Here is a 21,966-nt window from a genome sequence, read left to right as displayed (position 1 = left end):
TGCGGTGGGGGCAGAGAGAGGTTGAGTGCAGAATGGGTAAGCAGAGAATCCAAAATGCATGCAAACTCTCGCTCCTGTGCAAGTTTGCTCCGAGATGAAATTCTTAATATCTGGAGCTTGAGATCAATGTCAGTGGGATGCAATGTTTTGAGGTACAACTGTTCACTCCTGAAGAGTTTCCCACCCTTACTCCCCCCAACACCCCACACAGAGAAGTTTCTAGTCTGTGAGATGAAACAATGAAGTAGGTTTATTTAAAAAAAAAAAAAAAAAAGAGGAAGTTGCCTTCCTTAGATACCAGAGCAGCAAGTGCGCTTGTGATAATGGGGGTGAGGCAGAGAGAGGGGGTCATGCCCTTTCTCGAGACCGCTAGACCTCAGTCTCCCAACCTCGCCACGGGCTGCTCTGCACAGCTGCTGCAACAGGCCGAGTCTGCAGGGTACAGGAAGGGGGGTTGTTTAGTTTCTAGAGGACATCTGTTTTTCTAAACTACTTCTCTCCTTTCCAAAAGCTGGCAAGCCTTAGTCATCTCGGCTCGGCACGAACCCACAAGTGTGCGTGTGTGGCTCGGCTCAGGCCCCGCCCTCGGGCGCACACTGCCACCGCGGAGACCCGGCCGGATTGCGGTTCTGGCCTTGGCTGCGAGTGGCTTCTCCGGAGCCGCCCGGCCTCCTCCCCTAAAGAGGACCGCCCGGCCGCCGCGCGGTGCCAGAGCCGAGTACGAGGAAGAAAAGTTTGCAGTGCCCGGCGGAGGCGGGGAACCCGAACCGAGCGGTCCTCCGTTTTTAAGTGTACGCGGCGGCGGCCGCGTCCCGGGCGGCCCTCCTGGAGGACCCGAGCTCCGTAGCGGAGGCTGGAGGCTCGACCCAACGCGGCGGAGGAACTTCTCCTGCGAGCAGTCGCCGCGGGCCACGGTCATCTGCAGGAACTCTCCGGAATCGGGAGGGGGAGGGCCGGATCGCTCTTCCACGGGGATTCGTCAAGAGTTCCGGCGGCAGCTGCGGCGGCGGCGGAGTCTCCCTTTGTCCTCCTAGGACCTCCCTCCTTCCCTGTCTCCCTCCCTCTGTCAGTCAGTGGGTCCCTCTGACCCAGGCGCCGGCGCCCTAAGGGACTCGCTAACCCCCACCTCAGGGTGCGTCCCTGGTCACTCCCACCACCCTAGCGTCGCCCCCGAGTGGAGTCTAGCCGAGCCGAGGGGGGCTGCGAGCAGGAGGGAGCCGCAGACCCCCGGCCGCAGGATGGTGGCGGGGCTCTCCCCGGCCCGCTGTCCCGGGCGCTGGCTGGTCCCTGGGCTGTGGCTGCTAGCTCTCAGCGGTCCCGGGGGGCTGCTGAGCGCCCAGGAGCAGCCCTCCTGCCACGGAGCCTTTGATCTCTACTTCGTCTTAGACAAGTGAGTGCGGGAAAAGGGATCCAGGGTCTCCTGGGGAGAGTGGCCCTGGGTGGTGAGCTGTGGTGGGGGGAGGCTGAGATGTCTGTGTGACCTGGGGAGGGGTGAGGGGTAACTCCGGTGATGGGCGCCCTGTTGCTATCTCTGTCCGAAAGGCGAGCGCTTTCGGATCTGTGCGGGCTGCGGGGTAATAGGAGGAGCCCGGAGCTGCTAGGCTCTCTAGGGAGATGGGCAGTCACTGCTGGCCAGTGGCGGGGTTTCTTAGGAAATGGGAGTGCGGTCACTTGGGGTAACCTTCTGCGACCCTGGGACCCACATAAGACTCCTTCTGAGTCCCCCAGTCCTCAACGCCTCACGCTGGCTAAAGTTTGCCGGGTTTTACCCTGAGCACAGCACTTTCATTGTAGCTTGGCAGTCTAAAGTTAACGTACTCAACTGTGGATTGCATTTCCTTCTAAGGAAGGCTGTGTTTATTTGAAGAGCTGGGATCTTACTCCAGACAATTAGCAGGCAGGTGATCCTTGAAGATGGGTAGACTTCCTAGGTTCTTGTAGCACCTACCTTTCAGTTGCTAATACTGTTAACTTGGCTTGAAGAAGAGGTCAGCTTACACCCCTGTAAATGTGTTGTTTTTCTGATTCGTTCAATTTTCTTTTTCAGGTCTGGGAGTGTGGCAAATAACTGGATTGAAATTTACAATTTTGTCCAGCAACTTACAGAGAGATTTGTAAGGTATTTCTCCTACTTTTCTTTCCTAAGCAGGGGACTTTGAGTTGGAGGCAAGTAGACCAAAGGCTAGATAGGGTATCCTTTTTTGGAAACCATTTGCAAGGAAAGCCTTTACTGAAGTGTTGATTTTTAAGTGCCTCAAGGTCTTATCACACACATGCTGTTATTAGGACAGCCCTTCAGTTGTTGAGGCCTTATTTCATCTGGATCCCAGAAACTTGGCTCAGGCTCTGGGGAAGTATCTTCAGACATGATTCCAAATGTCTTTTCCTTTCTGAGTTTTCATCTGTTTTGAATTTCACTTATGCTTTCTCAAAATTTATCACTTTAAAAGTTTATGCTAATAATACCCATAATATATTTGCCATTCCACACAATTCTTAGCATTATTGAGGTCCTCATTAAGAAAAAAAAGTGTTGGTAAACTTCAAATGAGCATGTGTTAATAACCCACTACCAGAAAAGGCACTTGTGTGTGTGTGCCTTTAAAGAAATGACTTGTGTTTACACAATGTGTGGGTGTGTGGCTGGTTTAAAATTTAACTGTTCTATATATGCAATAAGCCTTACTAGGAAAGATTGGTTTGTCTCCTATAAAAAGCATAACTGCTATGATAGCCAGCTTACTCTCTTATTTAGAGGTAACCAGAAATTAGTGGCTTTCTTATTTAAAAGTGACCCTAGGACACTAGGCTTTTGAGGCTTTTTTCCTCCTCCTCTTTTTTTTTTTTTTTTCTTTTTAAAGAAGAAAAAATGCAACGAGGAAATGCAAGTTTATCAAGATAATGGAAAGGACATGAAAAGGAGCTGTATCATTAAATATTGCTTCTTTCAGTCGTGTTAGCCCAAATGTTTTCTTTAAAACAGGCTTGGATGATCAAAACATTTTGAAAGTCATGTTGCAAGTAACTTCAAACAATCTGTAGAGGCCTAGGAAATCCTTGCTTTCAGTTATTGGCAGCAGTAAGCTTATCCCTATAAAAATGTATGCTTGTCCATGTTCAGTCATCAGTCTCCTGTTTAAGAAGCCAAGTATAACACTCATTTCTGGACAGGGTCTAAGGTAAGCTTGTCTAGGAAAGAAAAGTAAATGAGGCTCTATATCGTTAAGTGTCAAAGGCAGGAGAGAGAGTTGTTGATAAATTTTCTGATTTAATCCAAGAGTGTGCAGAGTGTCTCATAGATTTTGATCAAACGCAGTGGGTCATTTCAGTAGATTTCCAAGAAGTAGGGCTCTTCTTTGGTCTGGTTTACAAATTGGAATTCTATAGTAAACAGTTCTCTGGCACAAGTTTAGTTGTTCAGTTGCTAACCCATAATATATTGTAGGAAATGAGTAAAGGGTGACTACTGAAGTGAATGACTTTTCAAATATGTGTAACCCTTGGGCATCATTCTGCTCTTCAGTTTATAGAGCTGAGTGTTACAGCCTCAGGTTCAGATCTTAAGAAACATTGCATAGGGTGTCTTTGAAACAGGAATCATTCTGTGAGATCAAGGCTTAGAGCTTAAAAGGTGTAGCTAACTAGGGCAGTTGTTGCCAGTCGGAAGTATGATGCTAAAGACTTAGAGAACTGAGCATGTCTAATCAAAATGTGATTTGTTCTTCTCTTTAACATTGTCCTTGACACTCCTTAAGTAATCCTACCTCAGGATAACTTGTATGAACTCCTCTCATAGTTGTGGTAATTAAATCAAACCTGCTTGTCTCCAGCCCTAAACTTGCTATGATAATCATTCTGAAGGGATTGGCCTCCTTGAAGAAGATGAGGTAGAAGGCCAAAGAAAGAGCTTTCTACAAAAAAAAAAAAAAAAGAAAGAAAGAAAACTTTCCACTGGCCTGGGATTTATCTTTCTAGGTAATTTGTTCCTAAAGTGGCCCTGTGGGTCAGAGAGGAGTGCCTGAGTGCTGAGCAGCACTGACTAAATCCAGAATGACTTATGTGATAATGGTAATGTTGAGCAGAGTTCATGTATCTACTTAGGGGTTCCATTTAAAAGAAGACTGGACTGTTCAGTGAGACTGATTTTAAATGAGATTCCCTAGCTATACATCTGTATTATATCAATATTTCTTTTAAAAATGTTTTAACTGCCTCTTTTCTTGTTTTGCAGCCCTCAAATGAGATTATCTTTCATTGTGTTTTCTTCTCAAGCCACCATTATTTTGCCATTAACCGGAGACAGGTTAGTGCATTATCACTTTGCTGCAGGCTTTTAGTAGAGACTAATCTTAAAGGAATGATGGATATTTCCAAGTGGTGATTCAGGCCTCTCAGTGGAATCAAGCAAGTACGCAGACAGTTTAGTTCTCTTCACTAATAGAGGGAAAAGGAGGTATGAATAATAAAAAAGAGTAGCTAATCTGAAAATCAATATCATTCACATTGCTGTGGAATGTACAATGAGACCCAGATCTCCGCCTTAGTTGTGTGTTTACTGCCTCCCACCTTTCCCCCTCTCTGTTACTGTAAGTAGTTCTACATCTTTCTTGTTTCGATGTAATATATTAATCAACTAGGAATTTGAAGAACATTAAGGAGGAGAAAGATATGGATCTATTTGGATAATTTACTAGATGGAGCAGACATCCTGCATCTTCAGACTTACTCTGAGGTCCACTGATGCAGAATAGGTTTACCTTTATGAAAGAACTCGCTTTTGATTTCATAAATATATATATTTATGAATTTGAATTTAATTTCATATATATATATATATATATAAATTTCCCCCAAATCAATGTCATAATACTTTATATGACCATTTTGGTGTCGTTTGAACTAATCATTGTGGCAAGTTAGAAGTAGTCATTGATGTTAGGTGGCAGCCTGCATGGGAGGGGAGATTGGGGAAGAATGGATACATGTATATGTATGGCTGAGTCCCTTTGTTTTCCATCTGAAGCTATCACAACATGGTTAATCAGCTATACTCCATCATAGAATAAAAAGTTAAAAAAATAAGTAGTCATTGACATTTTAAAGAGTGGTACTTTCCATAGTGGGAAGGGAGATTTTCTACTTCATTTAACATGAAGTACACAAGGTAGTTCTTAATCAATTCTTGAATAAATGAGTGGGTTAGTTTTATTGTGAAATCCAATTTCTCCAAACTGTAGTGTCAGCAAAGAAGGCTGTTGTACCTTGTTCAGTGTAATATGTGGATTTCTGAGGAGTTTTGTGTTTATAGTTCCTTTAAATAAAGTATTTTTTTTTTACTTTAAAAATGTCGAGAACACATAATTTTTAAAAGAGCTTACAGAGGTAACTTATTTAAAATTCCCAGAATTGATTTGGAAAATCCATCAAACTTCTAACATATTTGTGCTTTAAGTTTTACTTTTCCTGGAGAGGAAATCTCTCTGTAGGTGGGGAGTCCAGCTTATGACCTCAGTCTCCTCTCTGATACTTCGTTTCATACTTTCTCATGTGCATCTGGGTCTCATCAAAGGCCGGGGCAACAGTAGTCCCTAACAACCCAAATACAACAGCTGTTTATTCCCATTGATATAACAGTCCTTGCCTTCATGAAAAGAATTTTTTCCATTGCCTAGCTTAATTTCCAAAGAAACAGCTTTTGATTCACCCCAGGTCACTCAGTGGTAAAGAATCCACCTGCCAATGCAGGAGCTGCAGGTTTGATCCTGGATTGGGAAGATCCCCTGGGAGAGGAAATGGCAACCCACTCCTGTATTCTTGCCTGGGAAGTCCCATGGACAGAGGAGCCTGGGGGGCTACAGTTCATGGGGTCGCAAAGAACTGGACACGACTGAGCAACTGAGCATATACATAGCATGTAGCACAAAAAGAGAACCATGCTAACATTTGTGGAGTGCATATGTAGAGAAAAGCATTTAGAATATTGCCAGACACACTATAGACTCTCAGTAATTGTTAACTGCCTACTTTGTGCTAGGTTCTCTGTTAGGTACTTTATATGTGAGTTCTCCAGCACTTTGATAAACTGTAATCACAGGTCAGCAAGATTGGTATTGCATCAGCAGGCATGGAAAGGGTTTAAATTGTGTTAATCTCACTAACACAATTTTTACTATTACTATACACTATAATAATAGTAAATTTATATTATTGTACACAACCTCACTAACACAATTTTAACCCAGGAGTTGGTGATGGACAGGTTAAAGCCTGGCGTGCTGCTGTTCATGGGGTCACAAAGAGTTGGACAGGACTGAGAGAATGAACTAAACTGAATCTCACTAAAGATTTTCTGTTATCATTGGTTGAATCTGATAAGGCAGAGGTTGGGATAAAGAGGCTTCTGTTTCCAGAGGCAGCAGAATATTGCAGCTGAAAGTTGCTGAACCAATTTCCTAGCCAAATGGTCACAGACAAGTGACAACCTCTTTATGCTTCACTTTTTTCCATCTGAATAATGATGATGATGATGGTCATAATAATAATACCTACCTCATAAGACTGCTGTAAAAATTGAAGTCAGTGCGTGTGGACAATGTAGGACAGAGTCTGGCATATATGTATCAAGAGAAGAGAGCTTTGTTGTTGTTAGTATCTGCAGTTAGGCAGTGTGCAGTATTTTAATCATGGGGAGGCATTATCCTTATATAAAGGGATTATTGTACTGCTTGAAAGGATTTATAATAGTTCAGGAGGAATTTTAGTATAATGCTATTTGCAACTTAAAACATAGTTGGCTCTTCTTTCTCTTTTTAAATAGAAATAAATTTAGTTTTAACAAATTTCCCTGTTTGCCAAATTGCATTAGTTTGGGGTAGCAGAATGTACACTAACAAGGCCTGGGTTAGAGTTCCAGTTTTGCTACTTATTGGTTAGAGATGGGATAAATCATCTTCTCATTCTGTCAGTATTTATGTCTATAAACTGCAGGCATAATCTACTGTGTTTTCCTTCTTTCTTTCTTTCTTTTTTTTTTTAACTGTGTTTCCTTAAGAGATTTGTGGGGATCAAAAATAAGACAATGCATACAAAAGTATTTTGTATATTACAGAACAGTTTCCATTAAAGGATTAAATTCTGAACCTAGTTGTTCTTTTACCAATTTTATTTAATTAGTAACTTTTCAAATTTCTGTGGTCCTCTATATTTGGATATAAGGTCACTTTTCATTCATTATACCCCCCCTTTTAAAAAAAAAATTGGGGTATTCTTGCTTTACAGTGTTGTATGTTTCTGCTGTACAACAAAGTAAGTGAGCTATATGTATGCATATAACCCCTCCCTCTTGGACCTCCCTTTCCTTGCAACCCCTTCCCCCTCCTCCCCTCCTTCCACCCACCTCCTGCCCCAGCATCTCACCCCTCTAGGTCACCACAGAGTATCGAGCTGAGCTCCATATACTATACAGCAGCTTCCCACCAGCTATCTATTTTACACATGGGTGATATGTTTATGTCAAGCCTAATCTCTCAATTCAACCCACTCTCTCCATGTCCACATGTCCATTTTCTACATCTGCATCTCTATTCCTGCCTTTTAAGTGTGTAGAAATCATTCACATATTTAGATGCAAGATCACTGAACGAATGTTGCCACAGCTATTGGGGATCCTTGTTTCAAAGTCTAGAAAGGGGAATTCTACTCATGAATTTTCTTGATGTCACACTTAGAGGTCTGAGCGCATAGGAAAAGCAAAGGTCAAACACATCAGGTTTCACAATTTTGTTTCTATGTCTCATAATTCTTCTGTAGCTTGGTAAATATGAGAAGTACCTCTTTCGTGTTTCAAAGTGTTGCTAAATATCTTCAGTAGAGAGGAAGCAAGATTAGAAGGCAGTAAGTCCTTACAGTTGGACTGTGTCTTCTGTTAGGGTTTCATCATGAAGTCTGGTACTATGTAAATGCATAAACAGAATAATAAACATGGCAAGAAATGATCAGTTATCCATTTTATATGCTCATGATTTAAAACCATTATTTTTTAAAAAATGTATTTATTGGCTGCATTGGGTTTTCGTCGCTGCACGTGGGCTTTCTCTAGTTAAGGTGAGTGGGGCTACTCTCTAGTCACCGTGTGAGGGCTTCTCATTGTAGTGGCTTCTCTCATTGTGGAGCATGGGCCCTAGAGCCCACAGGCTTCAGTAGTTGTGACACATGGGCTTAGTTGCCCTGTGGCGTGTGGAATCTGCCTGGATGAGGGATCAAACCTCTGTCCCCTGCATTGGCAGGTCCAGGCAGACTTTCCTGGACCACCAGGAAAGTCCTAAAACGTTATTATTTTGAATATTTCAATTTGAAACATTCTCTTCTTTTGCCCTCATGATTTTTATTTTATTTTATTTTCATTGTTGTTGTTAAGTTGCTGCGTCCTGTCTGACTCTTTGCGACCCCATGAACTGTAGCATGCCAGCTTCTTCTGTCTTCCACTGTCTCCGGCTCAGATTCGTGTCCATTGAGTTGGAGGTGTTATCTAACCATCTCATATTCTGCTGCCTGCTTCTCCTTTTGCCTTCAGTCTTTTCCATCAGAATCTTTTCCAATGAATTGGCTCTTTGCATCGTGTGGCCAAAGTATTGGAGCTTCAGCTTTAGCATCAGTCCTTCCAATGAATATTCAGGCTTGATTTCCTGTAGAATTGACTGGTTTGATCTTCTTGGAGTCCAAGGGACTCTCAAGAGTCTTCTCTTTTATCCTCCCTATCTGGTAATCCCTCCACTCACCTACCCACCATCCTGCTCTGGCTACCCTGTATACCATGTTTTGAGCATTATGTGCTCTGGAGGTAACACAAGGATGGATAATCTTGTGTGTGATAGTGAGGAGTGTATACAAACACATATAACTCAGGGCTGTATTATAGGATCCAGTAAGAGGAAAGTGCTGAGTGTTGACTCAATATGGAAATATCCAGCCTCTCGGTGTTAGAGAATTTGAATCAAGACTCATTTAAAAGGATATTTTTAGTTATTGTGTTGAATAATTGGTGATAGTGAATTATGCTTAGTTCTGTTCAGTGTAATCTTAATGAGGTAAAAGCGATTTAGTTGGAAACATTTAGTGAACATTTTTATGTGCTAGATACTGTGCAAAATGCTTTCCATTCATTATTTAACCCTTATATCAACTCCATGTCATAGATACTATTATCTCAAGTTTATAAATGAGGAAACTGAAGCTGAGAAAGGAAATGTAGCTTGTCCAAGGACACACAGTTAATCAGTGATGAGGAGTATATTAGCCAGAATGGTCTCTTGAAATGTAGAATAGATCATGCCACTCTTGCTCTTAAGACAATCTGATGGCTTAGAGTAGAAAGCATTTCCCAGTGGCCTAAAAGCCCTACCTGACTGCTCACCCAATCCTGTCCTAACACTGCATGCCCCAGTCTCGCCCACTCGCCACCTTTCCCTTCCCTGAACGGGCCGAGTGTGTTTCTATACTAGCAGTTTTGCCCTTTGTCTTCCCCATGTCTTGCCTGGCCTCATCCCATGCGTCACCTCCCTGGAGAGGCCTTGCCTTGGTATCAGGTGTGAAGCAATCCTACCCCACCTTCCCAGTAGTGTCTCACAATTCTCTATTTGGTTATCACTTTTTGAAATTGTTCTGATAATTAATCGATTTATTTTATCTCCATAACCCTAATGTAAACTGCATGAGAGCAGAGGGGTCTTCTTTGTCTCGTTTACCTTCACCTCCAAATCTTAACACCTATAACAGAGCTTGAAACATAGTAGATGCTCAGGAAGTATATGTTGAATGAACGATTGGGTTGGTCTGACTCTAGAACCTGAGTTATTAACTGCTATCAAATGTTTTCTCTCCTTAAGAAATAATAAAAACATGATTTATATTTGCTAATCTTTTCATTCCTATTGTTATAGATCAGTTACGAACATTTCCAACTCTCTTTTTGATATACTTGTCCCCAACTTGAAAAAGTCATATAATTGTTTGACCTGAGAATAATAATCAATTACTTAGGAAAAAATATTCTGTAGACAAACTTAGTCTAGGAAATTAAAAATAAGTTATTTGATTAAATTTATATAAAAAGTGTAAGTAATATATACATTTCTGTTATTTGAAAGGATTTCTTTTAATTCCTTTGAATCCAAGTTAAAAGTTTACTTGTGATAAGATAGTTGGTAATTTATAAATTGGTTCATTCATTTTGCAGGCAGGGAAATTTGCCAGTATTTGTAAATGTTTAGAAGTCTTCTATCAGCAATTTTACTTTTTAGGACTATGCCCTACTGAAATAGTAGCACCGGTGTGCAAAGATAGGTATATGTGAGATTAAACCCTGAAGCATTGTTCATAATTTGAAAATGGTAGTAAATCTAAATGCTCATCAGTTGATGATACTGTAATTAAATTAGAGTATATACATAGAATTGGATACTATGCAGTCATTCAAAGAACTGGAAAATCTATATATATTGCTATGAAAATATGTCTAAGATATACTAGTTGAGAAAAGCAAGTTGCAGAATACTCTGTTAAAGATGATAAAAACAAAAATTTTAATGATTTTTATGGTATGTGTGTGTGATAATGAATGCATGGAAAAAAGTCTGGAAAATGAGCAACAAATTGCTAACAACAATATTGTCTTAGCAATGAGATTCAGGGTGGGGGTTCCTTTAGTGAGATTCAAGGTGGGGGCTCCTTCATGTTTTAGTTTCTATACATTTAGGTTATTCAATTTTATTTGAATAATATACTATTTATAAAAAACAAATGCTTAGGTTTAAAGGAAATATGACTGACTTATGTAGCCAGAGACAACTCTCTTGGTATCAGAATGGAACTCAGGAGTTAGAAAGTATAAACATTAGGAGTAGAGCATTGTTGTTGTTCAATCACTCAGTCCTGTCTGACTCTTTGCGAACCCATAGACTGCAGCACGCCAGGCTCTCCTGTCCTCCACCATCTCTTGGAGTTTGCTCAAATTCATGTCCATTGAGTTAGTGGTATGCTGTGCTTGGTCGCTCAGTCATGTCCGACTCTTTTTGACCCCATGAACTGTAGCCTGCCAGGCTTCTTTGTCCATGGAGATTTTCCTGGAAAGAATACTGGAGTGGGTTGCCATGCCCTCCTCCAGGGGATCTTCCCAACCAAGGGATTGAACACAGGTCTCCTGCCTTGCAGGCAGATTCTTTATGGTCTGAGCCACCAGGGAAGCTCAAGAATACTGGAGTGGGTAGCCTATGCTTTCTCCAGGGGAACTTCCTGACCCAGGAATCGAACTGGGGTTTCCTGCATTGCAGGTGGATTCTTTACCAGCTGAACTACTAGGGAAACCCATTGAATCAGTGATGCTATCTAACCATCTCGTCCTCTGCTGCCGCTTCTCCTTTTGCCTTCGATTTTTCCTAGTGTCATAGCCTTTTCCAATGAGTTGGCTCTTTATGTCAGGTGGCCAAAGCATTGGAGCTTCAGTTTCAGCAACAGTCCTTCCAATGACTATTCAGTGTTAATTTCCTGAATAGGAATAGAACATATTCAGCTGTTAACCTGGGGAGTGCTGAAGTGAAATGAAATGAAAGTTGCTTAGTTATGTCCAACTCTTTGGGATCCCATGGACTATATAATCCATGGAATTCTCCAGGCCAGAATACCGGAATGAATAGCCTTTCCCTTCTCCAGGGTATCTTTCCAATCCAGGGATCGAACCCAGGTCTCCCACATTGCAGGTGGATTCTTTACCAGCTGAGCCAGAAGGGAAGCCTGGCGGAGGGGCGCAGATCCTGAAGGTTGCTTGTTAAATGTAAACATCAGGACTGGACTCTGGGTCAGAAAAACATAGGCGCTGTATACGAGCTGTGTAACTTTGGACAAGTTATTTCACCTCTTGCTACCCAATTGTCTTGTCTGTTATAAGGAGCTAATCATTCTTACTGTGTAGAAGTGTTGGGGTAATATTGGGATGATTAAGTGCACATAATGCATGAGGAGGCCTAATTAATGACTAGGTGGGAAGGAGGCTGAGGCTGAGATGAGATCTGGGTCTTATCACTGTACCGCCTCGTCACCGTTATGTGCCCAGATTCAAGCAGAAGCTTGAAGTCAAGTGACTTTGCTCAAAGTGACATGGCTATGTCAGAGCCAGAATTCACCCCTGTGTATAGCTCTTGAGCATGAGCACCTAACCATTCCACTGCCTCAGAATCTTTGTTCCCCTTTCTCCAGCTGGTTTCCAGAATTGGTCAGAGTTGTCATAATTCAAAGATATATTCATCCTCTGAATTTCTTCTGTGCTCTTACAAACCAGTGACGTGGTGAGAGGAAGTGACTAGTTGTTTTTGTTTAGATTCTAACAGGGAAGTAATTTTTCCTGTTGAGAAAAGTCAGTGCTGGTCACACATTGTGCTAATTCTGAGAGGTCTGAGCATGGCAGCAACTCAGACTCCAGTCGTGGATGTGGGAATAGCCGTTTTCAGTGAAGTCCCATATTTGCTTTGTGGATGTGTTCTAGAAAATGAAATGCATTGTTACTCATGTCTGGAAGACACACCTGGCACACTCAGGTGGTAAAATGCAGAGGTCATTTTTTCATGGCCCAGGGAGGTGTTGAATGAGGAAATGGGGTATAAACACACAAGATACAGCAGATACAGACTTTAGGTGTCATCTGGGTACCTCACTTAGGTAAGTGTAGACTAAATTAGAGACGAATTTTCACAAACCCATATTGTATGGGGCATTTTGTAAGCAGATATTTTTGAATCTAGGACTCTGACTTTGGATTCATTGGTCTGGAATCTGTACCACAGAGACCTTGACATATATTGGCCTTACCATGACATGTTAAATAAAAAGTAAACAAGTTTTTATATAAAGTATGAGTTCCTAAGATAATGTATTAGCAATGTTTGTGCCTGAAAAATCATCTTTCATTCTTTTGAAACCCTTTAAAATCTTTTAAGTTGAGCTAATAGGGAACAATTTTTTTTTTTTGCAGTTTATTCTTCACACTGTATGCCATGTAACAGTATATAATGGCATAATTAAATAGATAGCTAGGATGGTCCCACATTTGAATGAGTGAGCAGATTTTCCCTCCTGTAATTTTTCTAATTTTGTCAGACTGATTATATAATATTGTGGTTTATTAATGGAAGGAGATAGAAGTAGTAAAGTTTATTGAGCACTTACTATGTATCAGACATTTTGCTAAATGCTTTATTTGTAATTGCTCAGGTAAAGTACAGTGCTAAGTGGATTATAAATCATTAGTAATTTTGTATGGACATGAATAACATCTTGAGAAGATTGTCTTGTCTCATATTCTACTCAGTCTACTAAGTTTTATTTTCCAAGAGCAATATTTAATTATGTTATGTAACTGTACTTCAGCCACCTGATGCGAAGAGCTAACTCATTGGAAAAGACCCTGATGCTGGGAAAGATTGAGGGCAGGAGGAGAAGGGGACAACAGAGGATGAGATGCTTGGATGGCATCATTGACTCAAGGGACATGAGTTTGGGTAAACTCTGGGAGTTGGTGATGGACAGGGAGGCCCGGCATGCTGCGGTCCATGGGGTTGCAAAGAGTCGGACACAACTGAGCAACTGAACTGAATTGAAATCTTTATAAAGTTTCTGTGTATTACTACATTTTGTTTGCAGTTTTGTTCATTTCATATCCCTGGCTGATAATCTCTTAAGGATAAAGTACAGTTCAGTTCAGTTCAGTCACTCAGTCGAGTCTGACTCTTCATGACCCCATGGGCTGCAGCATGCCAGGCTTCCCTGTTCATCATCAACTCCAAGAGCTTGCTCAAACTCATGTCCATCGAGTGTGTGATGCCATCCAACCATATCATCCTTTGTCATCCCCTTCTCCTCCTGCCTTCAATCTTTCCCAGCATCACGGTCTTTTCCAGTGAGTCAGTTCTTCCCATCAGGTGGCCAAAGTATTGGAGTTTCAGCTTCAGCATCCGTCCTTCCAATGAATATTCAGGACTGATTTCCTTTAGGATGGACTGGTTGGATCTCCTTGCAGTCCAAGGGACTCTGAAGAGTCTTCTCCAACACCACAGTTCAAAAGCATCAATTCTTCTGTGGTCAGCTTTCTTTATAGTCCAACTCTCACATCCATACATGACTACTGGAAAAACCATAGCTTTGACTAGATAGACCTTTGTCAGCAAAGTAATATCTCTGCTTTTTAATGTGCTGTCTAGGTTGGTCATAACTTTTCTTCCAAGGAGCAAGCGTCTTTTAATTTCATGGCTGCAGTCACTATCTGCAGTGATTTTGGAGCCCAATAAAATAAAGTCTCTCACTTGTTTCCATTGTTTCCCCATCTATTTGCCATGAAGTGATGGGACCAGATGCATAATCTTAGTTTTCTGAATGTTGAGTTTTAAGCCAGCTTTTTCACTCTCCTCTTTCACTTTAATCAAGAGACTCTTTAGTTCTTCTTCACTTTCTTCCATAAGGGTGGTGTCATCTGTGTATCTGAGGTTATTGATATTTCTCCTGGCAATCTTGATTCCAGCTTGTACTTCATCCAGCCCGGCATTTTTCATGATGTACTCTGCATATAAGTTAAATAAGCAGGGTGACAATATACAGCTTGATGTACTCCTTTCCCAATCTGGAGCCAGTCTGTTGTTCCATTTCCAGTTCTAACTGTTGCTTCTTGATCTGCATACAGATTTCTCAGGAGGGAGGTCAGATGGTCTGGTATTCCCATCTCTTGAAGAATTTTCCACAGTTTGTTGTGGTTCACACAGTCAAAGCCTTTGGTGTAGTTAATAAAGCAGAAGTAGATGTTTTTTGGAACTCTCTTCCTTTTTCCATGATCCAGTGGATGTTGGCAGTTTGATCTCTGGTTCCTCTACCTCCATACCTATAACACTTATGCTTATAGGGTTATCTAAACTGGCATTTGGTAGCATAGATGTATGAGGCTTTTAGTTTTTGTGATAGGTTGCTCCTTTGTGACCTCCAATGAAACACAGAATACATACAACATATATGCATACGTGTGTGCACGTGCACACACTCAGTTGTGTCTGACACTTTGTGACCCCATGGACTGTAGCGTGTCAGGCTCCTCTGTCCAAGGAATTTTCCAAGTGAGAATACTGGAGTGGGTTTCCATGTCCTCCTCCAGGGGATCTTCCCGACCTAGGGGTTGAACCCTATTCTCTGGCATCTCCTGCATTGACAGGCAGATTTACCACTGAGACAAATATGATTATATATGTAATAGGTATAATATATGTGTGTATAAGTATTTTTATATATTTATATATGTATTTAAGTACACACATATTTATATATTATATATATTTATATATACACATGTATTTACATATGTTTATATAAGTATTTTAATTTAAATATATAATTTAAAAAATGTGGGCTGGGGCTATGGCTCACTTTAACCAATGGAATGCAACAGATATGAATGAGCATGAAACTGAGCCTCCAGTAACAATTTGCTCACTGCCTTTCCAGTCTTTACTATCCATCTCTTCAAGGTCATTTACCTTTTACTTTAGTCACAACTTTAATTTTTGAATATCTGTTGCTGCATAATAAACTACTCTAAAATTAGTGATATAAATACAACTAGTCATTTCTCATGATATTGTGCATTGAATGGGCAGTTCTTATGCTTTGCCTGTTGTCAGCTAGAAAGCTGGAATGGCTAGAAGGGTTGAAATGACCGCACCCACATTGTTCGAAAGTTCGTGCTGGTGCTGGCTGTTGTCTAGGAGCTCAGCTAGGACTGTTGACCTGAGTCTTCATTCTGCTACACATGACTTCAACTCATGGCTAGGTTAAGTCTCCTCCTACCATGGTGATTTCAGGGTAATCAAAGTTTTTGTATGGCAGCTAGCTACCAAGGGTATATAAAGGGAAAAGTCCTGTGCCTCATTTAGAATTAGTCCTGGAACAGGCATAGTGATCATGAAAAACCACCCCAACATTTAGTGGCTTAAGCAATGATTTTGTTATCTCTCACTATTCTGTGATGGATGGCTCAAATGGAAGCTTCTCTGTCCCACATGATATTATCTGGTGCTATAATCATAGAAGGTGGTTACTGTTATGGAGCATAGCTAGGGCTGTTTACTGGAATAACGTTTTCCTCCATGGGACCTCGGCTTGTGGCCTGGGCTTCTCAAGGCATGATGACTGGGTCCAAGAGCGAGTACTATGAGATGAAGGAAGCAGTGTCTCCATTTCTTTTAAGGGTTGGACGTCTAAGAATATCGCTTCTACCTTGTTCTAGTGCCAGGTAGTAACAGGGCTGGGCCAGAATCAAGAGGATGGGGGATAAATTCCAACTTTTGATGGGAAAATGGGTGCATATAGAGTGGGAAGAAATTGATAGAGGTCATATTTAGAGATTCTGTACCATAGTTTATACTGAAAGTAATAATGAAACTCCAAAGATGAATCGCTTTCAGAAATAAACATGCCAGCTAAATGGAAAAAAAAAAACCTTGTGTGTAACCAAAATAGTAAATTAGACTGGTAATTTTGGCACTAGTCTTTAGATTCTGCTGTAACCCATAACCCATGTCAGCAAATTTTGAATGATGTGTTATTTACTTTTATTTTTTATTATTAGCCTCTCACTCTCATTCCTTTGTATGAATTAAAGCTGTTTATTAACAACATTAATACTTTATTTTTGTATTATTTTAATATTATCATTATTTCCTTCTTGGGTTGGAATAGATGGGCACATTTCCTTTTACTTTCATGACTTTGAATAGTTTTTTCAATTCAAACTCTCAGTCTTAAGAATTAATAGGTAAGGTATAAATGTGAGAATTGAAGTTTTATTTATTAGAAATGATAATTTTCCTAAAATAGTTTAATATTGTGCTGTGATAGAAGTACATTTTGGGATTTTGATATTCACCTATTCAAGAGCAATACTGAACACATGCATATGAGTTGGAGTTTGTATAACTTAATATAAAGTTTAAAAATTCTATGTGTTTTTGCACTAGTGAAGAGAAGTTCTCAAATAAGGCTCCCAAACTGTGAAAAACAAAGGTGATAATTCCTATTTACATTACCGTCAACGGTTGGCACAGTACAGTGAATTGATGGGCTTCTCTGGTGGCTCAGATGTAAGGCATCTGCCTGCAATGCGATCTTCCTTAGCAACTAACACTGTGCTTCCCTGGTGGCTCAGCAGTAAAGAATCCAATGCAGGAGCCACAGGAGACGCAGGTTCGATCCCTAGAAGATCCCCTAGAGGAGGGCATGGTGACCCACTCCAGTATGCTTCCCTGGAGAATCCCGTGGATAGAGGAGCCTGGGGGGGTTACAGTCCATGGGATCGCAAAGAGTTGGACATGAGTGAAGTAACTTAGCACGCATGCACAGAAAATTGATATAAACAGTTGGTATTGATTATTGAACACTTAGGTGCCATGCATTGTACTAACTGTTTACAAGTAATAAGTGAAAGTTGCTCAGTCGTGTCTGACTCTTTGCGATCCCATGGACTGTATCAGATCAGATCAGATCAGTCACTCAGTCGTGTCCGACTCTTTGCGACCCCATGAATCGCAGCACACCCAGGCCTCCCTGTCCATCACCAACTCCCGGAGTTTACTGAGACTCACGTCCATCGAGTCAGTGATGCCATCCAGCCATCTCATCCTCTGTCGTCCCCTTCTCCTCTTGCCCCCAATCCCTCCCAGCATCAGAGTCTTTTCCAATGAGTCAACTCTTCGCATGAGGTGGCCAAAGTATTGGAGTTTCAGCTTTAGCATCATTCCTTCCAAAGAAATCCTAGGGCTGATCTCCTTCAGAATGGACTGGTTGGATCTCCTTGCAGTCCAAGGGACTCTCAAGAGTCTTCTCCAACACCACAGTTCAAAAGCATCAATGGACTGTATAGTCCATGGAATTCTCCAGGCCAGAATACTGGAGTGTGTAGCCTTTCCCTTCCCTAGGGGATCTTCCCAACCCAGGGATCAAACCCAGGTCTCCTGCATTGCAGGTGGATTCTTTACCAGCTCAGCCACAAGAGAAGCCCAAGAATACTGGAATGGGTAGCCTATTCCTACTCCAGTGGATATTCCCAAACCAGGAATTGAACCAGGGTCTCCTGCATTGCAGGTGGATTCTTTACCAACTGAGCCATCAAGGAAGCCCTGATAGTAATAGTCCCTTTAAATTTTATAACAACTCTGCTATATAAGTACTATCAATGTTCCCATTTTCACAGGGGAGAAATGCAAGCTCAGAGAGGACACAACTTAGCAAAGTCACAAAATTACTAAGACTAGTGAGTTTTAGAGCTGGGAATTAAGGTGGCCAGTGCACCATGTTTGACCTGTGGGTTGCGTTCATGGTATGATGCAGGGTGGCATGATGAAAGAATGAGGTCTGGCTGCAGATGACCCTGCTCAGTTCCTGACACATCATGTGATAAAAGAATAATGACTAATGTCTGTGTGACACTGACTTTGTACCGAATTCTTTATATGCATCAACTCTTTGATTTTTCACAGCAACCCTGTGGAGTTATGTTGGTGTTACTTTTGCTTAACATGAAACAACTGAAGGATGCGGTGGTAGATAATTAGCTGGAGCAGTCTGGACTGCTATCCGTTGTGCCATCTGTCACCTCAAATTCAGCTTGCCACCATTTGTAGGTTTTGTAGAAGAGCAACATGGCAATGCAAAGGAGAAGCTGTAGTAAAGAGGGTTCGTTTAGGGCACTAACCATTTCCTTTCTCTCGTCTATCTCCTCTAATAGCTCTTCTGTCCAGATCCGACAGCTTTCTGAATTGTTCAAAGCTGCCAAATATAATAACATTATATTAAAAAGATGATGGGCTTCCTGGTGCCTCACATGGTAAAGAATCTGCCTGCAATGCGGGAGACCGGGGTTCGATCCCTGGGTCGGGAAGATCCCCTGGAGAAGGGAGTGGCTACCCACTGCAGTGTTCTTTCCTGGAGAATTCCATGGACAGAGGAACCTGGTGGGCTTCAGTCCATGGGGTCGCTGAGCAACTAACATTTTCATAAATGTGATAGTAGTCACCTAATAAATGTCTGTGGAATGAGTGAATGAAGACGTCATTGGGTCAGCCATTCTTATTTACACTTTATGGATATGGGAACTGAGCTGCAGGAAATTAAACAACTGCCAGTGCTTACACTAGTTGCAGAACCCAAGTTTTAGTTCGTTTCTGATTTACTCCAAACCTGAGTCTTCCCACCTCATTCTATAGCTTTCCATATCATTTGTTCTCACTAAAGCTTCAGCATAAACTTTCTTTCCTCTATTCCTTTCCCTCCTCCTTTTTGGGTATTTATCAAATTTTTTCAACCTTCAGTTTGCTGAGTGAGCTCTCCTTAGAATCAAGAAGCAAGTAAACTGGGTGAACAAAATCCTACGAACAGAGGAATGACCAGTGTCAATAACAACCATAGTAGCTTTTCTTGGCCATGCTGCATGGCCTGTGCGATCTTAGTTTCCTGACCAGGGATTGAACCCACACCCCCTGCATTGAAAGTGTGGAGTCTTAACCCCTGGACAGCTAGCGAAGTGGCCTAGCGCAGTACTTATTATATGTTATATTATATGTTATATTATATTAATCCTCACAATGGCCCTGTAGTACAGGTATTTTCCTCTTTGTTTTATAGTTGAGAAAATGAGACTGGGCTTGGAATTAATCCATGTTCTCTCTGGCTATAAGTCATCCATCCCAGAAACTGCATTTTACATTTTAAAAGATTATCCTAGTTACCTCCAAAACCCCTTTAGTAGAAGAACTGACTGGCAAAATAGGTAAGGAAAAGAGCATTCCAACAACATTCCATGGAATTCTCCAGGCAAGATTACTAGAGTGGGTTGCCATTTCCTTCTCCGGGGTATTTTCCCAACCCAGGGATTGAACCCGAGTCTCCCGCATTGCAGGCAGATTCTTTACCAACTGAGCCACTAGGGAAGCCCTTTCCAACAACATGGAAAGGTTTTAAAATTAGATTAAATCAGAGTTTCATAATTCTTGGCCGCACTATAGAATGCTCTGGAGAATTTCCAAGAAATACCCTGACCCCAGCACACATCAAGTAAATTATAATTTTTTCCATTAGTGTCCAGAAGATGTTTTTTTTTTTTTTTTAAAAGCCTTTTAGGCGATCCCAGTGTCCAGCCAGGGTGGAGAACGACATTGCACCTGTAAATGGGTGAGAGGGTAGCCATAGACTAGGCGTAAATTGTTGTCATATCGTGGTGTAAGATCACAGTGTTCACATGTGTGGGTGCTCAGCCAATGTGTGTAGACTGATTGACTGAAACCTAGAAAGAGCTTTGAAGTCTGGAGAGTTAAGGCAGTGCACATTGAAAAGTTCAGGTTAAGTATAGAGATACATTTATAAATGTATATCTTTAGTCACAAGTAGAAAGGACTTAAAATTATGGCTGAATTGTGCTAGTTGGGCAAGTCAGAATTTTCTGCCAACTATTTTATTATGCCACTATTTATCAAATATATCTTCACCTTAGTTGTGACCTCATGCACACCTTCCATAGTTGCGGTGTCTTATGGCTGGAGAAAGGCCACTGAGGCGGCACAGTGCCTAGCAGTTGTGGTTGCTGTGTTTCCTTCCTTTCCCTTCTCTTGTCTGCTTATCTTTCCTCTTCCCTTCTTATCTCTTCTTTCCTTTACTCAGCAGAGAAATTTGAAGGATACTAACAGAGCTGAGAGTGTTAATTTTTTAGATTAAAAAATGAGTCAATATGTTTTTGCCTCTGCCACCCCCCACCTCTCTGCCTCATCCCCTCTTTTCAATCAACATAGTTATAAAGTCAAGAAGAAAGAGTTGATTATAGATTTTGATACCCTGATGCCCAACAACAACAACAAAAACAAAAGTAGCAACATCAATCAAACAGAGGTTTCATATCCCGCTTTATTTAAATTCTGCCTCTTTCCAAGAAGTATTTGAAGTCACACAGAATACAATAACATTGCAGAAAATTAGTAACATCTGAAAAGAAAAGCTAAGATCTTAGAAAACAGGATATAGCAATATGATAACCATTGAGCTTAACAGAATTTTCTGAATGAGGAAGACATTTACCATGCAGTTCCTGATAGTCGGGGCAAGAAATAGCTGTAGTTAGCAGAAAAGAGGAAGTGTGTAGCGATTACTCAGGGATGGCAAAGAAGCTTCTGCCCTGTGAGCTCATAGGGGACTTTGTGTGTCTTGCATCCTTGGCTACAGAACCACAACAAACTCCAAAGTAGTTTCGGTATTGCTGTTTGTTGCGGTTGAAGACAACGTTAAAGCCAAGCTCAGTGAATCTGATATTGACTTGAGCTGATCTTCATAACATACACATTTTTTCTTCTCTTACTTTTAAACATTTTCTCCCTTGCTTTCCTTTGGAACTTTAAGTCATGGTATAAATGGATGAGTTGTGTTTTTTACCTACTACATGGTTTTTTTCTCCCTCAGTTTACCATTTACTAATAAAAAAAATTTAAACTTATTTTTAGTTACTTGGAATCCCTCAAAGGCCCTGTCTTGTTTTGACTTCCATTTCCCTTTTAGTGACACTTTTTTTTTTCCGTTGAAAAACTTTTTTGTTTATCTGTTGTATCAGGTCTTAGTCGTGGTGCACGAGCCTAGTTGCCCCATGGCATGTGGGATCTTAGTTCCCCAACCAGGGATCAAACCAGCACCCCCTGCATTGGAAGGCGAACTCTTTATCACTGGACCCCCTGGGAAGTCCCAGTGATACTTGTTGATAGAGGAGAGGCTGACAGAGTATGTAGTTACTCTGGGAAGTGACAGACCAGGGCTCATGAATGTTGATGTTGTTGGATATGGCCAAGGAACACTTTTCCTCTTATGACTCTGTAGCTGCAAAAGTAATGAAGCAGTTCAGAGTAACTT

At 41.3% G+C, this 21,966-nt stretch overlaps 1 protein-coding gene across 1 annotated transcript in view; it reads left to right on the top strand.

Moving 5' to 3' along the window:
• Nucleotides 1–448: 448 nt before the first annotated feature.
• Nucleotides 449–21,966, top strand: part of ANTXR2 (ANTXR cell adhesion molecule 2) — a 180,332-nt gene continuing 158,814 nt past the window's right edge. Inside the window, exons 1-3 of the mRNA XM_019962996.2 lie at nt 449–1,390; nt 2,048–2,119; nt 4,232–4,303. Coding sequence (XP_019818555.2) covers nt 1,239–1,390; nt 2,048–2,119; nt 4,232–4,303 — 296 coding nt within the window. The 5' untranslated portion in view covers nt 449–1,238. The remainder of the gene's footprint in view (nt 1,391–2,047; nt 2,120–4,231; nt 4,304–21,966) is intronic.

This window comes from Bos indicus, chromosome 6 (genome assembly GCF_029378745.1).
Source record: "Bos indicus isolate NIAB-ARS_2022 breed Sahiwal x Tharparkar chromosome 6, NIAB-ARS_B.indTharparkar_mat_pri_1.0, whole genome shotgun sequence".
Taxonomy (NCBI): Eukaryota; Metazoa; Chordata; class Mammalia; order Artiodactyla; family Bovidae; genus Bos; species Bos indicus.
Note: the sequence above shows the minus strand (reverse complement) of the source record. Positions and strands in the feature narration are given on the sequence as shown.